General features: G+C 38.0%; 1 protein-coding gene across 1 annotated transcript; it reads left to right on the top strand.

Annotated features, from left to right (window-relative positions):
* Nucleotides 1-3,018: 3,018 nt before the first annotated feature.
* On the top strand, nt 3,019-10,483 carry LOC139714998 (kidney mitochondrial carrier protein 1-like). Its single transcript, XM_071626637.1, has 5 exons — nt 3,019-3,129; nt 6,454-6,578; nt 6,986-7,139; nt 9,051-9,131; nt 10,134-10,483. The coding sequence occupies exons 1-5, from the start codon at nt 3,019-3,021 to the stop codon at nt 10,173-10,175; spliced, it is 513 nt and encodes a 170-aa protein (XP_071482738.1). The 3' UTR covers nt 10,176-10,483.
* The last annotated feature ends 1,144 nt before the right edge of the window (nt 10,484-11,627 follow it).

Genomic DNA, 11,627 nt, shown 5'->3' with positions numbered 1-11,627 from the left:
CTTGACTGTACTTTAGGTCCAAACCAGCGACTTGTGTTACTTCAAGTTCAACTGTTTTGCTGTGAGTAAATTGCCAACACAGGAAGGAAACATGTGACACTGTGTCTGTCTGGATTCAGCTATAGTCCTTTTTTATTGATGTCATCTGGATTTTACAGTGTAAATATTGCTTGTTTAGGAAAGTAGTCCTGTGAGAGTCATATGTGTACGTTCAGTGTACAGCATTCACCTGACCCTGTTTCCAGTTATGGTAACTCATAAGATCTGGTATTAGTCATGAAGGCACAGCTGATCTTCTATGTGTGTGTGTGTGATGTATCCACAATTTACACTTTGTAGATAGCTATTCGCAGAGTAAATCATATTGATTCAGATACTGTTTTTGTCCAAACCTTGGAAATTCTATTTTCTCACGTGTGATACAAGTGAAGTACTTTGTAAGATAAAATAGATCATGTGTAATCCCCATTACATCGCTAAATAAGTGATATGATATACATATGTATTAAGTTGATCCAAATAGGCCATTTTGATGCAATCTCTTAAACTGCCAATTTCACAAGGACATCCACAATAGGAGAAATAGATAAAAAGTGAGATGAGATGAAAAGAGGAATAGAATCAGATCCATATATGTGAAATGTTTATAAATACCAACAGAGATACAGGTTAAGGTTCCAACAAAAACATACAGGGTACATTGTTGACTTGTGAGAATGTTATTATAATTGATCACCTACTTCAAAATTATAGCAGAGTAATTAATTACTAATTAGGTGATCTCTTAAACTCTTAAACGCTATCAGCGGTATCACCTATTGCGTTTGTCAAAATCTTCTTTATTTTTTTTTCTAATTCTTCTTTCTTTCTGCCACATTTTATGGGGCATTATTTCAACAATGACGTGACGGAATGACATGAAATTTTCAGTCAACATAACTACTCATAAACTGAGTGACAATAACATTTTCATGACGATAACTTATCTGTGACGTCATCTAGGCGCCATTTTTTGATTTTCAGATAATGTCACATGATTGATCATAACTTCATAACTAAATGTCATTTCTTTATCATTTCCGGTAGACATAAAGTTCAAGTCACGACTGATCGTCCTGTACTATGCTTATTACCCAGGTCATCATGACGTGTGCGTCAAAATTTTAAAATGCTCAAAATGACTTCCCGACTGGTTTTCTCGATGTTTCAGACAATTTTAAGCGTTTCAAAAAAATTCTGTGTGTGCGCGTCCCTCCGCGCGTTTTCGCTAGCAACGTGAAAATGCACTTTTTGCTTGATTTGGATTTCTGATACATCCAGTAGTAATATCTATCGGTTTTCGGTCAATATTGACCAAAAAGAATGTAATGGGAATGTGTCAAAGTACAAATTCCGCACGCTCGTCTATGTGCAAATATAGTGAAAAACATGCCTTTTTTATTTCGTCATAGCTCCTCAAAATGCAGGGTAACCCTATGTTTTGATTATATATTCTAAATTCTTTATATTCATTGATTAGTATTTTCAGCAATGCTCAAGTCTGAGCATAAAATGCTTTAAATGAAGATGAGTGATGAGTAAGCATTACCTAGAGCACCTCACTATCTCTTATTGATTTGATTTTTGTCCCCGCCGAACGAGTTCGAGCAGGGGACTATGAAACGGGCTCCGTACGTGTGTGTGTCCGTGTGTCCGTCCGTCCGTCCGTCCGTGTGTCCGTGTGTGCGTCCGTGTGTGATCAAAATCTTCAATTTGCTACTTCTCTGTCATTTATGAGCCAATTTTGATTCTGTTTGCTTTATATGATAGCACTACATGGGAGCTTTGAAACTTGTACACAGAATTTCAGTCGTGACCTTTGACCTTGACCTTTGACCTATATTGTACATTTTGCTACAAAATGCTACTCCTTCGCCATTTCTAACCCGATTTCGATTCCGTTTGCTTTATATGATGGCACTAGGTGAGGGCTTCAAAACTTCTACACAGAATTTTGACCTTTGACTTCTTTGACCTTTGACCTTGATTTTTGACCTATATTGTACATTTTGCTACAAAATGCTACTCCTTCGCCATTTCTAACCCGATTTCGATTCCGTTTGCTTTATGTGATGGCACTAGGTGAGGGCTTCAAAACTTCTACACAGAATTTTGACCTTTGCCTTCTTTGACCTTTGACCTTGATTTTTGACCTATATTGTACATTTTGCTACAAAATGCTACTCCTTCGCCATTTCTAACCCAATTTCGATTCCGTTTGCTTTATGTGATGGCACTAGGTGAGGGCTTCAAAAATTCTACACAGAATTTTGACCTTTGCCTTCTTTGACCTTTAACCTTGATTTTTGACCTATATTGTACATTTTGCTACAAAATGCTACTCCTTCGCCATTTCTAACCCGATTTCGATTCCGTTTGCTTTATGTGATGGCTTCAAAACTTCTACACAGAATTTTGACCTTTGCCTTCTTTGACCTTTGACCTTGATTTTTGACCTGTATTGTACATTGGCTACAAAATGCTACTCCTTCGCCATTTCTAACCCGATTTTGATTCCGTTTGCTTTATGTGATGGCACTAGGTGAGGGCTTCAAAACTTTACACAGAATTTTGACCTTTGACTTCTTTGACCTTTGACCTTGATTTTTGACCTGTATTGTACATTGGCTATAAAATGCTACTCCTTCGCCATTTCTAACCCGATTTCGATTCCGTTTGCTTTATGTGATGGCACTAGGTGAGGGCTTCAAAACTTTTACACAGAATTTTGACCTTTGACTTCTTTGACCTTTGACCTTGATTTTTTACCTCTATTGCACATTTTGCTACAAAATGCTACTTCCGGCGGGGACATACGCACCGCGTAATTTCTACTTTTCCTTGTATATTTTGTCTTGATTTATATATAAATGGATTAACAACTCATGTACTTGTCAAAATGCTGTGTAATCTCATGACTGTATTTGTACCAAGTGTGCAGTCAGCCAGACATTTATAGCATTTTGTTATCTGGCTTTGATGACTCAGGTGCGTATGCAGGCCCAGAGTGCAAGCTTTGCCAATGCCGGCGGGATGTTCAACTCATTTGTGACAATCTACCAGCAGGAAGGAACAAAGGGTCTCTGGAGGGTGAGTTGTCTGTTAGTATTAACATAAAGATAGACGGATGATGCATGTATTCATGATGGCTTTACAGCTTCCTGGCAACTTTGAGGTAGAGTCATTCTAAACCCCCCCCCCCCCTTTCCTTTCCAGAATTTGACAGCCAAAATATCAAGAAGTAGCTGAGTGATATGAGGTCACAGGAGAATGAAATCTTGGGAAAACAGAGTTATTTCTAATGTTCTTTATTGAACATAGACCCTGATCCCCAAGTACACCCTTTCAGTGATGAGAGCTCTTCAGTGTATAAAGTCACTCTCTCTTGTTGCAGTCATGGTAACAATGCACTTGGTCATTCTGCACTCAAGGGAAATTCTCTGTAAAAGAAAGATACTTTTTAACCGCAGCATTGTTAAAACAGTTAGATTGATGGTAGGTCTATTGCCATCATGGTGTCCTGTTCAGACTGCCAGGACAAGGAGACTCTGGCTTATCTTTTTTTTCTTCTTCTTCTTCTTCTTCTTCTTTTTTTTTTTTTTTTTTGAATTTAGAAATACGCATCAATTGAATTGGCTGTAATTGTGGGAAGGGAAAAGTGATCAATAAATAATTAATAGCATTTATGGAATATATTAATTATCCTTTGGTGGAGTCACTAGGAGTATTTTTAGATGAAAATACAGTAGTTGTGATATGTTAATGACTGGTGACACCTTTTAAACCAGTGGTTTGAGGCACAAGATAATGATATTGCAACTTTGCTCATCAACCATGTACTTTCAAATAGTATGCGTCAGTGAGGGCATTAGTAAGAATTACCCACACAAGGTACAGTATGTTTGGAAAAGACTATTAAAGGTACCATAATAAAACACGCATGAGGCAATAGCTGACGATGTTTAGACTGTTTTGAAGGTACCGTACCAAGTGTGGGTAATTATATTTATTAAATGCCGGAACAAAATGATGTGCATTATTTGTTTTATAAAATGGTGAAGCAGATCATCCTTGTTATTTGATAGAATTCTGCTGCACCAGCCATTTTTGCAAGTTAATGAAATGATGAAACCTCGCCCTTCAGTACCATACATCGCAACATGAAAGTACTAATGACTGGTCATTATACTGTGCTAATGACATTCATGAGCAAATGATGCCTGAGGCTAAATAAATTATGCCCTGTCATGTGTACGCTCTCCACCACTCATTTGATTAGGATCTACTTCATTTTAGACAAATATCACATCTGTGACATGCTTTAGAGAAAAACATTTCAGTCATAACTCTACTTAGATACACATGCATTGCAGATGGTCTATACTTTTTTGAGCTAAGGAAGTTGCTTCCATCGTAATAATTCCAATTAGGACATGATTGGCTGGAGTTGTAAGTATAGATAAGCAGTTCAAGATTTTCATTTGTAATGATATTACAGTTGAATGACACATCCATGGCTGATTGTTGATGGTTGCTCCAATGGAGAATTGATTTTAACCTGTTCCACCAGCAATTCTCTGAGAGCCCCCAAAGCCCCCAAATGAGAGTCTTTTTGCTCGCTGACAGAGAACAGAGAGGGTGGTAAATCTATGAGTTTTGTACAGTCAAGCGGTACATGTATCCCCTTCCCACAGTCAACTACATGTTCCATTGAACAATGACAATATTGATCTGATTGACCTGATATTATATCAGGCACAAGGTATGAATAGAGTGTGTGCTGATGGGCTCACAGACTCTTTTGTTATACACAAAACAAGGCACCTAAATGGCATCAGCGAACACAGAAATCTACCTGAGCTCTGCCTTGATCGCTATGTGCATCTTCATATGAGTTTTATAACAGACTACTGCTGCATTGGAAAAAGGTAGATAATACTGTGACATACACAGTTTTCCTTCAGAAAGAGAACAAATGCTGGTAGAAGAAACTCTAATCTGTCTATCAAAGCCATTTTTCTGGGCTATATGACACAAATAAACATGAATTTAGGCCACAAATGCAGGCACTCTTGTCTACATTTTGGGAAACTGGTATACCAAGTTCTCATCAGTTGCTGCCATGGGAATCTGGTATGCCAGGTTCCCATAAGAAATGGGTTAAAACAGGTGGTTTTTGTGAGATGTTCTACAGTCGAGAGTGCCACATCACCACCAGACCACTGCATCAGGTGTGTAAACTTTTGGAAGCAAAATCAAGAGTTATAAATCCACAATTTGAAGCCCTTGACCCATGACCTTAAATATCATAGATGTGAGTGCATGCTAACCTCGTTTGCAAAGGTCATAGCATCTGTCTAAAGCACTCCACGACTGAACTCAAAAGAATGCCAAATATTTGTGACACTGGATGTGACTTGCAAGATGTAGTAACCTATGCACCATGCATTGTTCAGTCCAGTGACAAAAGCATTGCTTTGACTGTTTTTTGATGCTAAGGATGCTCCTCCTACACACAAAAATCTGTCCTATTCCAAAAGGTGGAATATCCTTGTTTCATCTGTCAGTATCATTTGTAGTGTCAATTATGTCAAGATTCATCATGGTGTACATTATGTTGTGATTTGTCTCACGATCTTTAGTAAGCACTCACACTTCTTTATGAAAATTATGACATGCAAGTACATTGTATTTTAAAACACACAGAGGCAAAAATTAGAGAGTAAGTGATTGTAAAAGAAAGTGCTCTCATCAAAGTCTGTGCCACCTGATACAGAGGCAAATCCTACAGTCCTGCTTTTTAGTTGCTATTCAGATAGTTACAAGTGTGATTGAAATAGGAGTACTTAAAGATGGCTTATATGAACCATGCAATGTGTATTATATTTATAGTGTAGTTGCACCGGTGTTGTAGGCATGCAGCAAATGTATGAAAAGGGAACAGGAAAGAAATGTTCTCTCCTCATCGTGGCTATGGTGCATTACAAATGGTGTGCAAAGGGGAAACCCCAGGAAATTGTACCAACGAGAAAATGGAAAGTTGTAGAATTGTGTTTTGTAAGAGCATTGACATTATGAGTAAAACTGAAAGTGTTTGTTACTCCTCCAGTTATATGTTTTGGCTGTTTACATTTTATGTTGAGGCTTATACAAATACAGTCAACAGAAATTATAAGGTTGATTTCAAGGGATGGGGTGAGGAAGAGATACAGACATGGCTGACTAAGTCACTGTAGTATTTTACTTGTTTTTTAGCCATATGGAGTAATGAGAAAATTGTATTTAAAAATTTGCATGCATACATACATAAAATGTGGCTGCCCAGTACCAATATCAAGATGTATAGAATGGATGAACTCAGTCTGATCTTGTTCATCTGAATGCTTGCTTCTTTTCTGTCAATCTTACATACAGGGTGTGGTTCCTACAGCACAGAGAGTTGCCATCGTGGCTGGCGTGGCTCTTCCGGTGTATGACTGGTGCAAGAAGACTGTGTTAGACAGGAGATTAATGGAGGATAGCATTAGCTTACATTTCTTGTGAGTAACCACTTTGGATATTCCATTTTTGTCTATTGTCTTTACTTTTTCTCTGCTGACTCAACAGACCCGTTGTTCACCAACATGTATTTGAATTGATGAATTTTTCCTATTAGGACCTATTTATTAGTTTGTCCGCTATTACTGCATTACAGTCACAACTTACGCAGATCCTTCTAATAGTCAGGAACAGCCTCTGTTATAAATATACAATGTAAGTAATGCATAATATGGTAATGAGCCAGTTGATTGCTCCTACAGTGACCGACTATTGTGCACAATAAACAATATTTGTTTCTATCACCCTTTTGACCATTGAAAGATACCATAAATGCCACAATCACTTTTCTGAAGTATGATTATGTGGTTTGTGAAGGTTAAAGTGGTGTTATCGTCTATTGTTGCAGGTCAAGTTTCACTGCAGGCCTAGCGGGCGCCATACTCTCCAACCCTGTAGATGTAGTTCGTACCAGACTAATGAACCAGCAAAATCTCAGGAAGGGGATCAGCCGTGCACCTGGGCATTACATCTATGCCAACTCCTTTGACTGCCTTCTAAATGTGAGTATGGTAGAAGTGGAAACTATGCAACTGAAAGTATTATTTTTAATTATTTGACTGAATTCTTAACAACTGGACACCATTTCATGAAAGTTGTTAGACCTGACAAGTTGTCGGTCTCATGGATGTGGACGCCAACGTAATGACGTCATGACGAATGAACTGCACATGTTCCAACTTCTCCAGCACATCCAACGCCAGAATCAAGAATTCATCCTCTAAGGATTTCACGTCCTCGTAGATTCAGGACGGGAATGACGTCATCGCACCCATAGCCAGCTCCCTGGAGGGGATGAGGCCATGATGTCATAACAGTTTTACGTGAACGGTGTGCACAAAAATCGAAATAGGTGATAGCACTGCGGACATAACAAGTGCACTGCAGCCATTTGGAACTGCTCTAGTACACTATGAGAATGGCGTCCTCGTCCACACAATCGAAAAGTCCTATTTACCATAGTAACAGTCAGTGACCAGAGCTTCTCAGCCAATCAAAACCAAGGATTTTACTGAAATTGTCAGAGACTGACAGCATGTCAGGGATTACAGCTTTCATGAAACAGTGCCCTGATCATTGATAATTCAAGTTAAATCTTACTAAAATTAAAAGAGAGAGAGAGAGAGAGGAATGACTGCTTAAATGTCAAGAGATTATCTTATATTATTTCTGGAAGCAAAAACCAAATGACCTCATTAGCATATTAATGCAGTCTATGCATTGACCCTGCACACAGTGTACTGCTCTACACACTACTGGTATACTGCTGCAGCCACACTCTGTATAACAGGAATTGTAGGCCTATAAGGCATCGTCTAGCTTGAGGTACTTTGATCTAGTTAATTGTACACTGTGATTTCAGTCGGGTTTGGAATAGCTGAAACATCCAAAAATAAAGTAAAACAAAACGATCGTAAATAAAGTGTGGGTCCCACACTTTATTAGGATCACTCCGTTTTGGATATCTCAGCCATTTCAAAATCAATTTTCATCAAATAAACGTTGAAATCTTCATGGAATTACATGCTCTTTCATATTTCACAAGAGGTTTCTCACTATCTCACAGAAAAAAAATGATAAAAACCTGAAGTTAATTCTCAACCAAAACTATACAATCACTTTCAAAACATGCTTGGATTGAGATTGTGTGTGCCATTCCCCGTGAGGACGAGTCCCGAATACACTTGGGCAAGTGTCCATGGGAAATGTGTGTTGTAGCAAAATCAGTCCGTCCTCGATGGGTCGAGTAGAAAACTGACTGAATTTTCCCTAGAGGGTGGAGTGAGCACAATATGTGAAGTAGATAGATATAGGGACCAGCAATATCATACACTGTAAGTACTTAAAGGGATAGTACAGTATTGGTGGAGATGAGATTTGGGCTTTTAACTTTTTCCGAGATACCAAGAAAACACTTCTGATATAGTACAGAAAATACCATTATAAGAGGAATTCAAAGTTTATTTGATGAAAATCGGATTTGGAATGACAGAGACATCCAAAAACAAAGTAAATCAAAGCGATCGTAATAAAGTGTGGGTCCCACACTTTATTAGAATTGCTCTTTTTTGGATATCTCAGCCATTTCAAAACCAATTTTCATCAAATAAACGTTGAATTCCTTATAGAATTACATGCTCTTTCATATTTCATGAGAGGTTTCTCATTATTCCACCAAAAAATGTTAGAAACCTGAAATTAGGTCTCAACCAAAACTATACGATCCCTTTAATATACTACCTCATTGTGATTGTCATGTGGTGTAGTCAAACAAACTTTTGTTTAATATTGTCTATAGTAAGATCAGTATTATGAGTGGTAGTAGTAGAAATGATGTGTTTGTGTGATAGCGTCAGGAGTGACAATGAATGTATTTTCTCCTTGTCTTATCATCTTATTCTCTTCCCCTCTAGACGGCAAAGTATGAAGGCTTCATGGCACTCTACAAGGGATTTGTCCCAACATGGGTCCGTCTTGGGCCATGGAATATCATTGTATCCTTTTCATGTAATACATGGCTTCAGGCACATATTTCATATTTTGATCTGTATACAGTTTGTGCACAGGATGGAAAAATGACAGGTAAATATGAGAAATTAGGTCATTGCATGTCATCAAACCTTGATGGCCTACCTCACAGAATTATCCCTAAAGTGGCTTAGCTGGTCTTTGCTATACACACTGACATTACCTTGAGACTGTATGCATGTAGTAATTTAACAGCAAATCAGAGGCCTCATTACATTTGAACATGTCAATCACTGAATTGTTTTCAAGTTTGGGGTAATTTTTCCAAGAGTATCTATGTGACAGTCAATTTATTCTTTTTTCCTGCATGATATGAATATTGATGAATTCTGGGGAAAGGGCCTAGTTATATAAACAAGGGGGATCTCCAATTTAGAGTGCATTGACATGGTTTCTTTCTTTGCTGTTTAAATGAGGGAGAGCAGAGGGCAAAGTGATACTTGATTTTATGTAGAGAGCTGATTTTCGTGATTTGTGCTCAGATTGACCGCATGAACTGTCTGTTTGATTTACTTAGTTTTCAAGATGACATGCCTGGAGACTTCAGTGTGCAGTGAAAATCACTGTCAGCTGTCAATCAAAATGTAAATATTAAAACAGCCAGCCAGATGGCCTGATCTCTTAATCTTAGTAACATGATAGTCACTTACCAGCTCATCAAAGCAGGATGTCTGATCTTTTAATGATAACTTCCTTAGACTTGGTAGAGCCTCTTAACGGTAATGATTACAGTGGCACATCCACCATTTTTTTTTTTTTTTTTTTTTTTTTTTTGGGGGGGGGGTGGGAATTGTAAGCATTGAAACAAGACACATTTAAACTGATCGCACCTATTAGAGACCCTTGTGTATTACAGGACTGTATGTGAGCAAATTATGGCACAATTGTTTACCTAACAAACTTACATGAAACACTTCATTGTATTATTTAAGTTTTTCTTCCTTGACAGAATTTATCTGTGTTGTCAGTTCTTCATCACATACGAGCAGCTGAACCGACTTCCATTATGATGCTACTGGAACCGCTGGCCGGGACTCCTGGATTTGAAGCAGTGATAAGAGGGAATTATGGCCGTGCTTCATTACTGCAGACAATGCTGGAAAATGTCACACCTCACAGCTGTATTAGTGAAGGCATCTCTCACTCATATCACAGCAGTCATTTGTGTCAGCTCTGAATGTAATAGAGTGAAATTCTTTTGGGATTTCTCTTTCAAAAGAAGCTGCCAGATTAAAGCAAACCAACAAAATTACATTTGAGCCAATGGAAGAAACTTGTGATATGCCAGGATTTACAGAGATGTACTTCACTGGTACACTTTCACCTCCATGTTATTATGTCTGCCAGATTCTGATGACAAGGTTGCCTCTCGTCAAGAGTGCAATGTCCCTGCACTGCATACGCTGAGCATTATTAAAGTTATATTGCTATAATGGCTTCATTGTTGGAAGATGGATGTTGGAAGACAGATGTTGGTCTTTGTTAAAGATGTTCAATCCCTCTGTTTGACTTTAACTGAAATGAATATTGGTATAAGAGTAAGATAATTTTTGTATCACCATTAGTTATGCAAAAGCAGTAATCATTGTGCGATCTTTTTGAGAAGGTAGTAGAAAAAAATGAACAAATGATCCCTCCCATCATGTCTTACCTGAGTTAAACATTCATTGTGCAAAATGCAGGGAGCTCTGAAAAACAAGAACCAACCCTAACAAGAGCAGCATGAACTGGAAGAAGAGCCCAGTATTGCAGGCTGCATTGAGAGCAGCACTGACATCATCTATTGGAGGAGAAAATTAGTAAAATCTCGTCAACTGGCTAGGATTGGTTGAGTAATTGCTTATTAACTACTGAATAAACAAGACGTATTAAGATGCTTTTATCTAATTTCCCTCTTGTTGGGTATGCATCATACGGTGCTGTAAAATATGTGTGGAGGGAAGGAATAACAGTTTAGAACACATTGGTGCTTATAGAGTCTTTATAAGTTTATTTTATTTCAATGTTGATATATTGATGTATGCAGTTTTTTGGGGGGGCAATATTCTATTTGCCGAGGTACTAGATAGTTATACAAGTCTTGATCCCACTCTATGATCGAAGTATGATCGAAGAAAAAGACATTTTCAAAGATCATTTTGAAGAGATGGAATATCCTGCTCTCCAGGCATGACTGGCTACAGCTGAACAAGCCTTCCACTCGTTTGCCTTTGTCACTGCTGCAAATTTGTCCAGCAAGTTTTCATTTTCTTCAGAGTGAAGTGTTTTTAAATTTTCACCTGTTTTCTTAATCCATTGAAACTTAGGAATGAGCATAATACAAGCTTTGCGATAAATTCATAATATTTATCTATTAGTTACCTAAATGAGCATTTAGGCAAGTGTCTTATATATTTGACAAGCACATACCCAACCATTAAAGTCTTAGTCTCTGTAGGCAGGTAAGTTTGTAAATGTTGGTG

This window comes from Diadema antillarum, unplaced genomic scaffold, assembly GCF_040938485.1.
Source record: "Diadema antillarum isolate AM-2024a unplaced genomic scaffold, OU_Dant_1.0 seq00002618_RagTag, whole genome shotgun sequence".
In the NCBI taxonomy this organism is placed as follows: Eukaryota; Metazoa; Echinodermata; class Echinoidea; order Diadematoida; family Diadematidae; genus Diadema; species Diadema antillarum.
Note: the sequence above shows the minus strand (reverse complement) of the source record. Positions and strands in the feature narration are given on the sequence as shown.